The 18,555-nt window shown below is 41.1% G+C and overlaps 1 protein-coding gene across 3 annotated transcripts in view; it reads right to left on the bottom strand.

Moving 5' to 3' along the window:
• Positions 1-18,555, bottom strand: part of foxk2b (forkhead box K2b) — a 103,101-nt gene that overhangs the window by 16,989 nt on the left and 67,557 nt on the right. For all 3 annotated transcript variants that reach the window (XR_013889126.1, XR_013889125.1, XM_080209038.1), the window contains exons 4-6: positions 16,461-16,607; positions 16,138-16,331; positions 6,927-7,102 (exon numbers count right to left, since the gene is read on the bottom strand). Coding sequence is in view for 1 of the 3 variants with exons in the window: in XM_080209038.1 (XP_080065164.1) it covers positions 6,927-7,102; positions 16,138-16,331; positions 16,461-16,607 (517 nt within the window). In the remaining 2 variants the exon portion in view is untranslated. The remainder of the gene's footprint in view (positions 1-6,926; positions 7,103-16,137; positions 16,332-16,460; positions 16,608-18,555) is intronic.

The following is an 18,555-nucleotide window of genomic DNA, read 5'->3' on the forward strand; positions in this document are numbered from 1 at the left end:
CAGAACAGGGAGAAAAAACAGATCGGGCAATACATTAGCGCAGATTGGGAACTGATTATAGAACAGAAAACAAAGACCTAATGGATCATTTTTAGGATGGCAGGGTGGAATGCCACAAGGATCACTACTTACAATCTATATCAACGACATAGATGAGGGGACTGAGTGTAATATATACAAAAGCAAAATATTGTGGACGCTGGAAATTTAAAATAAAAACAGGAGAGGCTGTAAATATTCAGCAGGTGAAACAGTTATTTTGGGTTGATAATCTTGTGTATTTCTAATATATACAAGTTTGCTGATGATGCAAAGCAAGCTGGGAAAGTAAGCTGTGAGAAGGATACAAAGATGTTATCGAGGGACAATGACCGTTTGTGATCAGACGATAATGTGGGAAGTGTGAAATTATCCATTTTGAGACAAAGAAGGGAAAAGGCAGATTTTTTTTTTAAAAAAAAGGTAAGGGACTTGCAAAAGATGGTATTCAAAGGGATTTGGGGGTCCTTGTACATCAACCACAGAAAATTAATATGCAGGAACTAAAAAAAGTTAAGGTGATAGTATAGTAAGTTTTATAGGAAATAGGAAGAGTAGGCCATTCAGTCCCTCAATCCTGTTCAGTCATTCAACTAGATCACTACTGATCTTCTACCTCAATACTATTTTCCCATACTATCCCCTTATCCAAATACTTACTGCAAGGTAACTGGAGTACAAATGTTATTGCAAATATATAGGTGTTTAAATTATAAAATTATAATGATTATGTAATTTAAAAAGTTTGGTCTCAAGGAACAATATACTTGAGGCTGTGCAACGAGCATTTACTCGGTTGATTTCTGGGATGAGTGGACTATCCTACAACGAAAGACCAAAGAAAGTTTGCCCATCTGCTCTGAAGTTTAGAATAATGAAATGTGACAATGAGGGCTTGACGAGACAAGATCCTGAAAGACTGCTTTCTCTAACTGGACAGTCTAGTACTAGGAGTCATAATCTCAGGATAAGGTCATTTAAGAGAGGTGAAATCTCTTAACTCAGAGGAGGTGGTGCGGGTGTGGAATCTTTGAAGTTCTCCACCACAGAGTACTACTGATGCTCAGTCAATGAATATGTTCAAGACTGACATTGAGAAACTTTTGGGTACTAAAAGAATTTGGGGTGGAAGATGGTGGTGGAGTGCCATTGTCACCGCGCTAGTGATCCAGAGGCTCTAGTTATTGCTCAGGGAATTTAAATTCCATTAACAAAATCTGAAACTGAAAACTAACCTCAGTAATAACAATCATAAAAGCCAAATCAGGTTCACTAATGCCCTTTGGCCTACACGTGACTCCAGAACTACAATATAAGGTTGACTCTTAAAGGCCCTCAGAGATGGCCGAGCAAGCCAAGGGCAATTAGGCAATGGCAACATCACACGAAAGGTTAAAAAAAAAGGAATGTGAAAGTGGAAAAGTGCAGTTGATGTAGAAGTTCAGCCATGATCTTACTAAATGATGGAGCAGATTTGATAGGACACGAGGCCTACTCCTGCACCTATTTCTTATATGTCACCAATCAATGAATCAATTTGATCATACTTAGTTCCACCAAATTGCATACCTCCCATACCTCTGAACATATTGGTCAGAATGTAAAATGAGCTCTCTTTTTCCATTACAGTTTGATCAGGCTTTGATGGCTTTTAAGTTAACTGCATCTCTCCAAACTTATCAACACACAATCCCTACAGTGCAAAAGGGGGGCATTCGGCCCATCGAGTCTGCACCGACCACAATCCCACCCAGGCCCTATTCCCGTAACCCCGTACGTTTACCTGCTAATCCCCTTACGCTACAGTCAATTTAGCAATGGCCAATCCACCTAACCCGCACTTCTTTGGAAGTCCAAAGAGGAAACCCGAGCATCTGGAGGAAGCCCACGCTTAGGAAGACGATCGTGCTAAAATCAAAAGGCGAACGTGGGATCTGCTCAAAGTAAAAATGGATATCTGTCCAAGTGAATTTAATTCTGCAAACCATTGTCAAGTAATCAAGTATATTTCAAGGTATTTTAGACTGTACATTAGCTCAATAATAGTATGGAAATGTAGCAGCTTTGTGCAGTGCTGACTAGCCCATCTATTATCAATAAAGTATTTATATAAAATGTAATAATTTTCCATCAGTAGTACCCCAAAAGTGATTATTTATGGAGTACCGTAGCAACTTTAGAAAAAGCATGACAAAGAAGAGTGGGATAAAGAGTGCCCCTAACTAAGCCTTCTACGCCATCCTCAAAATGGCAAAAGAAGCTACAGACCCGTAGGCTTCTGGAGCCAGTTTTCCTTAAAAGCTACAGAACAGGGAGGTGTGGACAATCACTTATCAAGGAGAGGGGTATAATAGATTAGGAGCGGTGAAAGGATATCCTTGATTTAATCTTTCCTCAATAGCTAAATTTGCTGTGGTGTCATTTTGAACATTTTTCTCTTTTACGTTCATGACGTTTAGACCAGAGGTTTTCAAACTGGGGTCCACGGTAGGATCCCACAGTAACTGTGAATATCATTTATCATAAATATGTCTAGAAAATGCTGCACTTTTTTTGGTAAATAAACTTATTGCCATTTTGTTTATGTTGCTGTTTAGCTAATAGAACTCAAGTTCTGGAATGGCAGGATTCTCTCTCTTTGGGCATCTTAACCCACAGAGAAGTTTGAAAACCACGGATCTGAATCATTTGTGATAGTGGCCAAGCTCCACTTTTGAAATAGTTAAATGGTCAGTTAGTACTATTTCAGCAACTTGCACACTGTGAATACTGACAATTACTGCAGGTTAAGCTTTGTTGAAATATTTTCTAACTGATCTAACTTAGCCTTGCTCACCTTTTTCTGCGTGGGTGATTAATATATTATCCTTCCTCTAACAAAGGCCTTGTATGCTTTCCACTCTGTACCAAGAGAGGAGGTGCATTTTTCATTAATTGTGAAATACTTTTTCATAAACTCTATATATTTGGTGTTTTATATAATGGCACACTGATGTGTCATTAATAAATTCCAGGGTTTGCCAAGACTACTGAAAATTTGACCACTTTTAAAGATTGCTTACCAAGGTACAGTCATCATTCGTACAATACATTTTCCAACTAACTACTGGCATTTAAAACATTCTAAATATCTAATGATTTACAATTGAACATCTGTTCCTTTGAGAATATGTTATCTTTATTCGATTCCCCATTCTTACACATTATCTATAATTAAAGACTCAAAAAGTATTTTGTCCCGTCAGAAAAATAAATATCTACATACTCAATGCATCAGTTAGGATGGGCTCTGGCCCAAGCCAGTTACCCCTCACCAACAAAAACGTAAACATACGTAACACCCCCATATTATTTACTAATATTTAACCATATACTGGAATCAATAGTGATCAAACGTTGCAAGTTGGAGAACCGCCCAAAGGTCCGACAAGGACCAATTAAACACTAGTCTCCGCAAATGACTAATGGCGGCAATGTTACTTAAATTAAGCCCCTTATTACGCCTTATATTTACCTACAGATCAAGTAAAACCCAAGTGATGTTCAAGGTGATTCCACTTTTAAAAAATTAATTCAGGGAATGTGGTTGTTGTTAGTTAGGCAAGCACTTATTGCCCGTCCCAGTTGTTCTTGAGGAGGTGGTGCTGAGCTGCCTTCCTGAACTGCTGCAGTCCATGTACTGTAGCTACGCCCACAGTACTGTTAGGGAGTTCCAGGATTTTAACCCAGCGACAGTGAAGGACAGTGATATATTTCCAGGTCAGGATGGTAAGTGACTTGGAGGGGAATTTCCAGGAGGCAGTGATCTCATGTGTCTGCTGCCCTTGTCCTTACGGTAACAATCACGAGTGTAGAAGTTGCTTTGACGGCAAGTTCCTGCAGCGCATTTTGTAGATGGTACACATTAGTGCCACTGTGTGTCAATAGTGGAGGGAGTAAATATTGGTGGATGGGGCACCAATCAAGCAAGCTTTGTCCTAAATGTTGTTGAGCTTCGAGTGTTGTTACAGATGCACTCATCCAAGCAAGTGGAGAGTATTCCACTGCACTCTTGACTTACGTCTTGTAAATGGTGCACAAGCTCTGGAGAGTCAGGTTGCTTGCACAGGATTCCTAACATCTGACCTGCACAATGGCTAGTCCAATTCAGTGTAGCGGGGATTCAGCAATGATAATGTCATCAAATGTCAAGTGGCGACGGTTAAATTCTCTCTTATTTGTGATGGTGTTTGTGATTGCCTGGCGCTCGTGTGGCGCAAATGTTGCTTGCTACTTGTCAGCTCAAGCCTGGATATTGTCTGGGTCTTGATGAATTTGGACATGGGCTACTTCAGTTTGAGAACTGTGCAATCATCAGTGATGAACAGCCTTATAATAGAAGGAAGATCACTGATGAAGCAGCTGAAGGTAATTGGGCTTGGACAAACAAAGTCCAAATGCAAAGTTGTGCTGTTAGAAAACCAGGCAGCATTCAATAAAGCCATTCACCATTTAACATGTGCCTCAAAAGCAAGTCCAATTAATTATTTCTTCAGTAACAGTGAATAAACATGTAGGAATGCTGATCAAATGACAACATAATGACTACCCCGACAAATTAAATGTCCGCAGGAAGGGAAAGTAGCCATTGCAGAGAAGTTTACGACAGGGGAGCGCTCCTACCTGTTAAGCATAAAGACTCAATTGCCTGAGTTGCATTCAGAATAAGACAAGTAAAAGTCACCCCTTATTATGTCAGCTATTGTCTCATTGAATGACAGAACTCTCGAACAGAAGTAGTCAGCCTTCCTGATTCCAAATCCAAGAATGATTTCATCTGACTCCCTGCCTTGCTGTTCTCGAGTCATCTTCGTAAGTGCGTACGAACACAAAAAATAGTTGACTGTACAGTCCTCAAAAGCCTCCTCCAACAAAACCACAGTTAATCGTCAATGTCAACTTCACCTATCCACCTTATGTCCAAATCCCTCAATTCCTTTACTGCACTGCTTCTTGAGACTTTTCTCCATATGAGATCTCAAAATGAAAACTTGGGTGTCCAAGAAGGGAGTACGGTCAAGCGCTTAAATTTTTGCAGCCAATTTTGCAACAGGTATCAGGCATCAAGGATCTGTCCAATAGACCAGCTCACCATTGGAAAAATTTTAATGGGACCTCACAACTTAGACAGCACTCTAAGCTTCACGTCTGCCATTCGTGCCTCAGAGCTGGACCTCAAAATCTTGGCTGACAATCACACTGGGGACATAACCCACAGCTTGGGAAGCCTTGGTGCCAGAAATCTATCAATCTCATCAATTGAGCAGGTACAGCCCTCTGGGATAGAAAATTCCCAAGATTCACAACTCTCAGTGAAGAAATTTCTCATCTCCATCCTACATGGCTAACCCCTTATCCTGAGACTGTGACCCCAAGTTACAGACTCTCCAGTCAGGGAGAAAGAGCATTTCAGCATCTACCTTGTCAAGGTCCTGATGAATTTTGTATTTTTTTTTAAACAAGATTGCTTCTGCTAAACTTGAGAACATAGGCCCTTTCTACTCAGTCTCAGCTCACATGTCCTCTTATCTTGCAGTAGTTCTGACTTAAATAACTGGTTTGGAATGATATGACCATTTGAGACTTGGCATTTCACAAGCCTGAAGCTAGTACTCAGATGTGGCTGAATGATCTGTCAACTTGAGTAGACTTCTAGCATGACAGTTGTGAATGACAATCTCCTTTACTAAGGGCTTTGTGCTTTGTTGGTTTCAACAGACTTCAGTGACTGCAGAAGAGCACATACTTCCAACACTAATTGTGGAACAGTGGCCTATTTTTCTTCAGAATTATAAGATTCAGGGTTTGATTATGTACCCAATTTTACATACTTGATTAATATATATTTTTAGAATTTTTTTCTGCAGATCCTTAAAATGAACATAATTTCATCTCAAATAGATTTTCCTCGTGAAATATTGATTTCTCATCGATTGCTTTTTTAAGTACGTCAAAAAGTGAATTATTTCAAGTGGAAGGGTTGGGAACATTTAGGTTCTAAATTTTTTTAAAGTTTCTGTATTGTTTTACAGTTACAGGAAAAAGATGTACTGAATTTCCCATCATTATTCCTAGGGGTTAGAATACAAACTGTGCAGTCTCTCCCTCGGTTATCGTAAGATATGCTGGGTACGACAGGTATGATATATCTTCCTTAACACTCTGGATTTAAAGTTGTCTGGACTCAAAGGGTAACAGAACTTAAGCATACATGGGCGGGGCGGGGGGGTTTGGTTTGGTCGCGGTGGTAGGAGAGAGGGGGAAGATTTGCTACACAGGTTTTAGATACTGAAATCAAGTTTCAATGCAACTGCATGGTCAAAATGCAGATTTGACATTTTCTGATAAAGAATTGACAGTGTTGAAGGAAGAGGTTAAATCCATCTTTCCTGTCTCATACTGGATTTTAAGCGAGTAACAAACATTTACAGTTTTCATCTGTAGGGCATTTGTTTAACATAATGAATGTGGAACCATGATTTAACAAGACTAATATACCTCTGTTATTGTTAACCCGCTATCAACATAAGCAAGCTATTTTGTAATCAGAAATGCAGATTTGAACACTTGTTTTTAATTTATTCTGTGAAAAAAGTTGTTATTTTCGATTGCAGCTTGTGTCGAGTCAGTTTGACTGTCTAGGAGTTAAATGCAACAAGTCACATACAAGTTACAACCAAAACCAGAATTAAAGGCTGATTCACATTCACTTTGGAAACAGGAAAATTCAGTTTTGTAACTGGGTTAAGAATTGAAAGATTTCTACTGCGTAAAGTAATATCCCCTCCTTACTAAAGGCTTAGTTACTAATGCATTAGCTTACAAATTTGGATATGCATGGCACTCACCTGGTGCACTCTGAGCATATCTTGCCTCTTGTATTACTGCTAACTTAGGTTGCACAGTGCTAGATTCGTGATCTGTGGGGACTGGAGAACCTTCCCTGGACAGGCTCTCTGGAGTCTGTACACCGCTGGAGTGGGAGGAAAACACACCAGGATGGCTTGGAGAGGCTGGTGCACTTCTGTGGCAGAAGGTGAAAATAGCAATATGAGCATCACTTCAATAAATACTAAGAAAGCCTTACAACAGGCTAGCAGGTTAAATAGTGACCAATAAATTTAACTTCATGACAACATAAAGCTGAAAGATCTTGAAAATACTAACATACACATTAATCAATTAGAACTCCAAATCAAATATTATCCATTATTTGCTGTGTTCAAAAAGCAGTCAAAAAGTCACACTCTTAACAAACTCAATCTACTTCAAACTTGGCACAATGATAACATGTCGATTATCAATACGAGGGCATGCAAGTCATTTATAAGTGTATGTAATCTGGACACATGCTACACAGAATGCATCCAGGTCACATTTCAATACATCGCCTTGATGTAAACAGCAGTACATGTTTATTACTGCAAGCTGTACATTACTATAGTTCAAAGAAAAAAAGACAGACTTGCACTTATTTACATAGCGTTACTCACAACCACCAGCTGTCTCAAAACACAATGCAGTTTATTAAATAGTTTCCGAAGCACAGTCAATATTTTAAAGCAGGAAAAGTGGCAGCCAATTAGTGCACCCAAGCTCTTACAAACAGCAATGCGATAATGACCAATTAATTTGTGCTTATGACGTTGTTCGAGGGATAGATATTGGACAGGACACTGGGCTAATTCCCCTACTCTTTGTAACAGTACCACAAAATCTTTTGCATCCAGAGGAGGCAGACGGGGCCTCGGTTCAACATCAGTAGATCCACTGGTGGCTGTATTCCAAAATTCTTTGGACGCTGGACTGGTTCCCACAGATTGGAAGGTAGCTAAAGTAAGCCTGCTATTCAAAAAGGAAAAGAGAGAAAACAGGGAGCTATAGACCAGGTAGCCTATCATCAGTACTGAGGAAATTGTCAGAGTCCATTATCAAGGATTTCAGTATTTGGAAAGCAGTGGTATAATCAGACAAAAAGTCAGCATGGATTTACAAAAGGGAAATCACGCTTGATGAATCTATTGGAATTCTTTGAGAATGTAACTAGTAGAGTTGACCAAGGAGAACCGGCAGATGTGATTTAGACACTTTCAGAAGGCCTTTGGAGAAGATCTCTCATACCAGATTACTACGCAAAGTTAAAACACATGGGATTGCAGGTAGTGTCTTGAGATACATAGAAAGCTGGTTAGCAGACAGGAAGCAAAGAGTTGGCATTACTGGGTCATTTTTTTTGATCGGCAGTACTATTGCCAGAGCTTTATCAGGACCCAGTGCCTCCAACCGTTTCTTGATATCATGTGGAGTGAACTGAATTGGCTGGAGACTGGCATCTGAGATGCTGGCGACCACTCGAGACGGCGGAGATGGATCATCCACTCTGCACTTCTGGCTGAAGATTGCTGCGAATGCTTCAGCCTTATCTGTTTTACTGCAATCGTATTGGGCATTGGTGAGGCCACACCTGGAGCACTGCATGCAATTTTGGTGTCCTTGCTACGGAGGGAGTGCAGTTAAGGTTTACCAGGCTGATTCCTGGGATGGTAGGTCTCTCAGATGAGAAAAGAGACTAAGTGGGTCAGGATTATATTCACTGAAGTTTAGAAGAGTCAGAGGGGATCTCATAGAAACTTTACGAAAGTCTAACAGCATTAGATACAGTAGATTCAAAATGAATGTTCCCGATGATGGTGTGTCCAGAACTAAGGGTCATAGTTTGAGACTAAGGGGTAAACCTTAAAGGGATAAGCCAAAATGGTGCGAGATGGCAAGAAGAAATTGGATATAGCTCTTTGGGCTAAAGCGGGGGGTGGGATCTGGATATTGAATTCAAATGATCAGCCACGGTCAAAATGAATGACGGAGCATGTCCGAAAGTCCGAGCGGCCTACTCCTGCTTCTATTTTCTGTTTCTATCTCATCTGAAAGATTTGCCGATAGTGCAGCACTCCCTCAAAACTGCACTCTGCCAGCCTTGATTTTTGTGCTTAGATCTGGCAGTGGGTCTTCACCTCTGAACTTTCAGTGTCATAGGCAGTCACGGTGGAACAGTTAGAACTTTTTCTTTACCAATTTTCAGGAGTGATTTTCGTTAATTTTTGACATGGAGAAGTGAGCAAAAAAATTGCTCTCAAAGTTTCAGCAGCTATTAACTATGCACTTATGCATATTGCCTGTGAACCTGGAAGTTGAGCGTCACTGCGAACTATTTGATAAACAAAATATATTATTCATTAAATGATTCTGCTTAATTCCTTCGGTACCACTTGTGCATCAAATGGAGTTCCATGTCAACTCCAATAGTCGGAGTCTAATCTAACAATTCCAATATAGCTGCAATTCTTCAGATGAGATGTTAAACTGAGCCCTCGCGTGCCTGCTTTAAGTGACCTTAAATTATTCCTGTGCAACATGAAGAGCCAGTTTGTGCTGTTAATTAAATGTAACAGCTCAAAAGAATAGAAGGTTTTCTTGGTTTCATCACCAATATTTCTCTCGCAAACATCTTATCAAAAACTGTCCTTATAAAGAGACATTGGGATCTTGTTCAGTCACTGCATTTTCAATTAGTTGAATGTGAAGGTCTTTGCCACGAGGCACAAGATAAATTCAAGATTTCCTTGGGCCGTTTAAATGTAAACCTTCTGGCAAGGGGCATGGCAAATTCTGGTGCTCAACCCTCCAGTACTGTTGCCAGAATACTGCCATGGTCCATAGCCTTTGCCTTCAGCCTTTTCTTGATATCACGAGAAGTGGATCAAATTGGCTGAAGACTGGCATTTACGATTCTGGGTCCTACTTAAGAGGCAGAGATGGGTCAGCCATTCGGCACCTGAGGACAGAACATTGTTGCAAATGCATCAGCCTCATCTTTTGCACAGATATCCTAGGCTTCCCCATAGCCAAAGATGGGGATATTTGTGGAGCCTCTTCCTCCTGTGAGTTGTTTAATTGTCCACCACTATTCATGTGCCAGGACTGCTGAGCTTGGGTTGTGTAAATGCTTTACTTAAATTACTTGCTGTTTGGCATGCAAATAGCCTTATGTTGTCGCTTCACCAGTTTGAGACTTCATTCTTAGGTACGCCTGGTGTTGCTTCTGACATGTCCTCCTGCGCTCTTCAATGAAGCAGGGTTGATCGCCTGGCTTGATAGTAATGGTAAAAAAAGAGGGATAAGCTGGGCCATGAGGTTATAGATTGAAGTTGAGTACAATTCTGCTGCTGTTAATGGCTCACAGAGCCTCACGGATGCCCAGTCTGGAGTTGCTACATCTGTTTGAAATCTATCCTATTTAGCATGGTGATAGCACCATACAACACAATGGAAGGTATCCTCAAATGTGAAGACGGGAAACTTTGTCTCCACAAGGACTGTGCTGTGGTCACCACTCCCAATACTGTCATGGGCAGATCCATATGAAGCAGGCAGGTTGGTAAGGATGAGATCAAGTTTGATTTTTTTCCCCACTAGTTAGTATCCCCATCACCTTCCGCAGCCCCAGTCTAGCCGATACGTTCTTTTCAAACGAGCCTGATCAGTCTGTGGTGGTGCTATCAAGCCACTCTCGGAGATGGACATTGAAGTCCCCCACCCAGTGTACATTTTTTGACCTCGCTACCCTCAGTGCTTCCTCATTTAACATGGAGGAGTACTGATTCATCAGCTTGAAGATGGTGGGGGAGTTGGGGGGGCAGTGGTGGTGATGTTAAATGGGGATGTGGCAATCAGCAGAACGGTTCCTTGTCCCATGTTTGACCTGATACCATGAAACTTCATGGGATGACATAACGTGACGGGCTCCAAGGGCAACTCCCTGCCGACTATACACCACTGTTGTGTCTGTGGTGGTGGCGGTGGGGGTGGTGTCTGGGACATTACCTGTAAAGTATGATTGCGTATGACTATGTCAGGCTGTTGCTCAGCTAGTCTGAGAGACAGCTCTCTCAATTTTGGCATAGGCACCCAGATATTAATAAGGACGACATTGCAATGTAGACAGGACTGTGTTTTCCATCGTCATTTCTAGTGCCTTGGTCAATGTTGTTTGATCTGCCTGGTTTTATTCCTTTTTACTAACATTGTAGCAGTTTGATATAACTGAGTGGTTTACTGGGCCATATCAGAGGGCATTTTAGAGTCAACCACATTGCTGAGGGTCTGAAATCACATGTTGACCAGACCAAGTGAGGACAGCAGATTTCCTTCCCTGAAGGACATTAGTCTACCAAATGGATGTATTTTTTAATGACAATTGATTTTTAACTCCAGAATTTGTACTGAATTCAAAATCCATCGCCTCCCATGGTAGGATTCATACCCGGGTTCCCAGGTTACTAGTCCAGTGACAACACGACTCTGCCGCTTCTTCCCACTACTCTACCATTCCTCTTCGTCCTACACGATGACATTGGAAAAGGCTCCCTGTTTGTGCAAACTGACTTATCATATCATGCCCACTGCTTAAAATAAGTTCACCCGTAGCCCCTGCAAACTACTACTTACCTTGTAACTGTCACTTATCTGACATCTTCCCATATCTACACCTGTCTCTCTTGCAATTCCCTATTGAATTCTCCCCAGTTGATTTTTCATCTCTGCTACTGCAAAACCATTTTTAGTGCTTTAAGATCTCCTTATTCCTGCCAGGAAATACTTTCCGCTCAATAATCTTTTTTGACCAATCCATGTAGTTCACTGAATAACAATGATGAGCTTTCACACACGATTTCTTATCCAATCAATGCTTTCAGCAATGTGTACGCAAGTCAAGCACAGTATTGATGAATTGGATTACTGGACCATATACAAGACCATATACAAGACCATATACAAGACCATATACAAGACCATATACAAGAGGTTATTGCAGAAGGTAAGGGGACATGGAGTTGGGGGTAGGGTGTTAGCGTGGATAGAGGATTGGTTGTCAAATAGGAGGCAGAGAGTGGGGGTTAATGGGTGCTATTCGGATGGGCGGTTGGTGACTAGTGGAGTGCCCCAGGGGTCGGTGCTGGGGCCTCAGCTATTTACCATTTATATGGATGATCTGGAGGAGGGAACCGAGTGTATGGTGTTGAAATTTGCTGATGACACCAAGATTGGTGGAGCGGCAAATTGCGCGGAGGGTGTGGAGAGTCTGCAGAAGGATCTAGATAGGCTGGGCGAATGGGCCAGGAAATGGCAAATGGAATTTAATGTTGGCAAGTGCGAGGTGGTCCACTTTGGTAGGAAAAATGGTAGGAAGGACTATTACTTACGTGGCGAAAAACTGCAGCAGGCGACGGTGCAGAGGGACCTCGGGGTCCTTGTGCATGAGTCGTAAAAACCCAGCCTGCAGGTGCAGCAGGTGGTCAGGAAGGCGAATGGGATGCTGGCCTTCATAGAGAGGGGGATTGAACATAAAAGTAGGGAGGTCTTGCTGCAGCTGTATAGGGCGCTGGTGAGGCCGCAGCTGGAGTAGTGTGTGCAGTTTTGGTCGCCGCACTTACGCAAGGATATTTTGGCCTTGGAGGGAGTGCAGAGGAGGTTTACTAGGCTGATACCGGAGTTGAGGGGGTTGAGCTATGAGGAGAGGCTGAATAAACTAGGCTTGTACTCGTTAGAGTTTAGAAGAATGAGGGGAGATCTCATTGAGACATATAAGATGATGAATGGGATGGATAGGATAGAGGTGGAGAGACTCTTCCCACTCAGAAAGGACAGTAGGACTAGGGGGCACAGCCTCAAGATAAAGGGGGGGGCGGTTTAGAATGGAGTTGAGGAGGAACTTCTTCACTCAAAGGGTGGTGAATCTCTGGAATTCTCTGCCCGTTGAAGTGGCGGAGGCTGCCTCGCTAAATATTTTTAAGACGCGGGTTGATGGGTTTTTGATAAGCGAGGGGATTAAGGGTTATGGGGAGAGGGCGGGAAAGTGGAACTGAGCCACGACAGATCAGCCATGATCTTATTGAATGGCGGGGCAGGCTCGAAGGGCTGGATGGCCTACTCCTGCTCCTATTTCTTATGTTCTTATTATATAAATCTGCAGTTTGGCCACTATTTTCTCTACAGAATTTTCTTCTGTCCAAGTGATCACCGTGATACATTTGCCTCCAGCCTCATCTTGTTATTCTAGCTTGTAAAGAACCGAACTATAAAAGGTTGAAGTAGAACAAATGGTACCATGATTCACAAAAACCATCAGACAAGGCAAATATCAAGGGCGGCATGGTGGCACTGTGGTTAGCAATGCTGCCTCATTGCCAGGGACCCAGGTTTGATTCTGACCTTGGGTGACTGTGTGGAGTTTGCATGTTTTCCCCACGTCTGGGTGGGTTTCCCCCCACAATCCAAAGGTGTGCAGGTTAGGGGGATTAGCTATGATAAATGCGTGGGATTAAGGGAATAGGGCTGAGGAGGATGCTCTTTCAGACAGTTGGCGCAGACTTGATGAGCTGATTGGCCTCTTTCTGTACTGCAGGTATTCTATAATTCAATGGTTGACTGAAGCCTGTCCAGATGAGTCATGGGAAAATAAATTGAGTTGGTCAAATTCTTGAAAAAGCAAACTGACATCATACACTGGCAAATGCACAATGAGTCTTCAAAACAACTCCGGAGGAACACTGGCTATGTAAATACATGAAAGGCGTTTTAATCAACAAATTGCCTCTTCTTCAGTGAACCTGCCAAAGGGCATGAAGTGGTATCCTGCGTTGTACCGACACTGTTACTTCAGTGCAATAATCTGTTAGGAATTTCCCCAAGGGGCTCTGTCAAGCAGTTTCTGTTAATAAAAGCAAAAAACTTCAGATGCTTGAAATCTGAAAAAAAAACAAAAAGAACTGGAAAAAAGCAGCAGGTCTGGCAGCATCTATGGATGATGTGGAGATGCCGGTGTTGGACTGGGGTAAACAAAGAAAGAAGTCTCACGACACCAGGTTAAAGTCCAACAAGTTTATTTGATAGTAAACCCACAAGCTTTCAGCACGCTGTTCCTTCGTCAGGTGAGTGGAAAGTTCTGATCAGAGCTTTCCGCTCACCTGACAAGCGTACAGTGTTCCGAAAGCTTGTGGGTTTACTATCAAATAAACTTGTTGGACTTACAGCATCTATGGAGGAAGGAACGGAGTTAACTTTGAGTCAAATATGATTCTCCTTCAGAACCTACGGTTAGCAATTTTATAACCAGGTGCAATAGGTACAGTAAAAATCAATGCAGGATATTCCTTCGTGAAGGATAGAACACCACATCATTTGAAAGGAGGCTGTGAGGCAGAAATTCTTAAGGGAGATTTTCAGCAACTTTCTCCTCCTGGTGAAACATACGAGACAGTTCAGCACACGCAATGGAGTCCAGCGCAGGCAGTTTTTGTCTATCGGCTGCACATAATGCCAGGACATCCAGGGCAAACATCCTCGAACAACATCCAGCTTGCTTTGCCACCATCTAATATGTGCCCGATCCTGGTTGCCTTCTACAGCAAGGTCTCTTTTCTCTTTCAGCCATGTGTCCTTTAAGCTGATCATGTGCAATACGGAGATTGTTGACAAGTTTCTCAGGTCGAAGATGATTTTTTTTGTACCAAACTACACTCTTTGGGAAGGAATGTCCCAGAATACAATTTGGTGCGCAAAAGATTTTTTAAAACAATTTTATAAGACTTGGTCTCAACAGCAAGAATATTGGGGTTAGTTAGGTAGTACTTAGCTTTGATTTTCTCGTGTCTATGAATCAAAATCCAAAATGTTTAGAAGTAACAATACACAAAAATCTTTCCGTCATAACATACTAAAGTATAGTGAAAATAAAGATCAAGACTCAGATGGGAAACCAATTGCCCCATAATTTGCTTAAGTCAATGTTAAAAATGAATAATCAAGATCTCATCTTTTTTTACACTTTATATGTTTGATAGCTGTCATCTTGACATTTCTTAATTGTTCACAGTTCCCTCATGTCTCTCCATTTATTGCCAATGCCATCAACAGACAAATGCTTAATCCATTAATATGACACTCCACACTCCGCTATTTCAATGGAATTGCTACCATAGTTAAAATCTAGACAAGAAACGCTACATTTTACACAACATCTCTGCTTTTCCTGGATTGTCAGTACGCTATCTTTACATTTTTCTGATTTCCCATTCCATTTTCTCCACTTTTTCCAAATTCAAGGATAGAAGTGGTTCCATTAAATGTATGTTTCTTATAATAACATTGATGACAACCTTGCACAATGAATCATGTCATAACTATGACCATCACAGGTGAGGCCGTTTCTGGCCATCACGTCAGCACAAAATTATTAACCGATACTACATTTCTATATGGGCATTTTCCCCCATCAATGCAACCCCACCCTCTCCTCTCCCTGCTCACTTCTCAGTGAATACTTGCTGAATGGATATTCTTTCTTTAGTTTCTTTACCATTCCAGCAGATGGCACTCCAGAGAATTTTCCAGACCACAGTTAAGTGGATGGCCTCTTCATGCAATCCATAATGCAATTTAATAGTGCTTTATATTTAGAAAGACAGCAGCTGTGCAACACCAACTGAATACTCTCATTGCAGTGTTCCTATATTTAGGAATTGTAGATATACAACTTTTGCAACATCGCTGTTACTGCATAGAAATTTCACGTACAACCTTTTTAAATACTAGTCTTCCAACTGCATATTTTGCACTTTCCCTTAACAAAACTCTCAATATGGGTTCGCTTTGTTGGGTTGTTTCAGAGAATCCCACCAGCGCATGAAGCCAAAATTACAAAATAGATTTCCCAATCTGTATTTGTCCAATTATAATCAAGAATCAGTTGCAATGCTAACAGTAATCCTTAAAACGCAGGGTTTCTGTGCAACGGCGTTTCTCGGTAAACTATGCTGATCAAGAAATGAAAATTTCAATACAATATACTCTTACTAGGTAAAATACTGAAATTATAATGAATGAATTCATCCAAAACCTGAATAAATTACTATGCCACTGATGGAATGCATTAAATTCAACAAATACTTCAGTGGTCAAGGATTATATTTAGTGCTGTACATGATTCCACAGTTTGTCTACCTGGAAGAAAGAGGTCCCATAGGAGTTCTGAAGCAGGGCACGCCCCTTGGCCTTCTTTTCCTGAAGGCCTGCTCTGTTAGTTTGCTTTCAGAAGCAGGGTCTATCCTCCAGAATGAGCCTTTTCCAGGCTCCTCTTGGGAACGAGGAACCTTAATGAAGTAGCGATTCAGGGAAAGATTATGTCGGATAGAATTCTGCAAGAAGCGAGAGAGAGAATAAAATATTCTGCATGGTGTTCATCTGAAAGGCATAAGTAATTTTCAAACTACACAGAGAATCATGCATCACACTTTTTAGTACCTGCAAAATCTTTGTTTGTTTACCTGCCAGCCTTTGTCTGCTGTCCTGTAATACGGGTAGTTCTTTGTGATGTGCGTATAGATTCCACTCAATGTAAGCTGTTTATCTGGTGCTGTTGTGATGGCTTGAACTATTAACTGTGCATAGGAGTAAGGTGGCTTGGCATCATCCTGTCAAAGAATATTCAGTTAATTCTCAAAAATACAAAAAATATATTTAAAACTTTATTTCAGCTCTTAAAGTCTTAATTTTTCTTAACAAAATTGGCATTACACATTGCTTAGATAAAAAATTTTCACTTTTCTACACATCCAAAACCCATCCACCAAAACAAGTTCCTTCTGACTGATCCATTATGTTGTGTGCTGCTTCCAAGCTCCATATTCACAACCGTGCAATGAAAAAGGTCACTAATGGTTTTAATTAATACGGTTGTTAAAAAACAGATGGTTCCAATGCACTTATTGCTGCAGCTCTTGTATAGTTTTCAGTATGACTTTATAAACAGACATTTAGGATTTGCTTTAGTCGAATGTTTTTTGAAATTAAGAATTCATTATTTTAGTGGATTCCCCTATTTTTCCTAGCTGAGAGTTATAAATAACTTGAGTTTGGGAACCCTGCAAAAAGCCAAAAGCATGCAGATGTGCATTATATAATGGAAAACAAATTGGAATTTGTGTTAATCTCTTAGATGGGCATTAAAAATTAATGCAATGGGGCTGCTCTAAAGTTGGTCATGGCATACTATTTGGGTAGAGCAAACAAAACTTTATACTGCATCCAGTCTACGCAATATCTAACCAGCAATGCTCAGTACAAACATACATTCACCAACAGGGAATTGAAAATATGTCTGGCTCTTTTAACAAGCTGCCTTTTCAAAAAAAAAAGTATTTACGAGTTTTAAAATTTGTGGTAAAAAGGTTGCCCATTATTTTGCATCTTCTTGAAAACTAAAAATTTAAAAATCTAGGCTGGGATTTTTCAGACCCCACCAATTAGCCTGAAGTCAAAGGCTATTTGCATTGCTTACTGGTCACGTCATTGGGAAACCCATCACACGATGGGGTGTCACATTTGCCGAGTCCAAAAGGTCCAGCCGGCATTAAGGGCCGGAAAATTCCAGCCTGAGCGTCGGCTCCTTATTGCATATTTCCAACGTTGTACTGTTTAATTCTGAAGGCAATTTGAGATATATTTGCATGAAATAGCATAATAATCAACTTTGGTTGGTAGATCTTAAAATAATTTTGCTACTGTAAATACAACTTAGTCAAAATGCATGAAATTTTCAAGTTATAAAGTGCAGTGTTCCTTTTGTCACATGGAATAGCAAGAAGCTAATCTGTCTTCTCCTCAGGTAGGCATAAAAGATAATATGGCAACACTCCAGGGAGGACGGCAAAGTTCTTAACTTAACCAAGAGTCATGAAAATAAATCCTTGGTCATTTGTTTCACCTGTTGTTAGTGGATTCTTGCCCTACAAAATTTGTTGCCAAATTTTTCGCTATCTCAATAGAGATCACACCCGAGCAGTACTGGAATGGCCATGAAGTGTTTTGGGATGTTACAAGAGTACAAAAGAAACCAAACAAACAGAAGTTCTTTCTTGATGGGCGACAGGGGCGCTTTGGACTGCAAGTAAGATCCATTAACACTGTTATGCTTTTTAGTGGCTAGTGTAGAACACCACCATAAACATCTGAATAGCTCATCTAACTAACCTCAAATCCAAGAAATCACAGAGGACATAAGAGGTAGAATAAATATATGAAAGCACGTGTAAGAGAAAGAACGATCACAAGAGAGCGTGCGCATGACAGTGAGACAGTTTGAGTCAGAGCAAGCAGAATTTTGCACCCTCTCCATCCCCTGATGGCAGGGCATGTTTAAATCAGATTGGAGGATGGCAGATGAAGAACATACCCACCTCATCTCCAGCCTGATTAAGTCAGTGGTGGGAAGGCCTGCAGAAGGCCTTCCGCCTCTGCTGCCAATTGTGGCCCTTATGTAGTCAATTAATGTCACTTAAAGTCTTCAATCCACCACTGCTGGGAGGGTTCACTAGGTAGGGAGCACAACAAGCAAACCACATTGGGTGGTTTCTGGGCTTC

Source organism: Carcharhinus amblyrhynchos, chromosome 21 (genome assembly GCF_965287045.1).
Source record: "Carcharhinus amblyrhynchos chromosome 21, sCarAmb.v2.hapA, whole genome shotgun sequence".
NCBI classification, from domain to species: domain Eukaryota; kingdom Metazoa; phylum Chordata; class Chondrichthyes; order Carcharhiniformes; family Carcharhinidae; genus Carcharhinus; species Carcharhinus amblyrhynchos.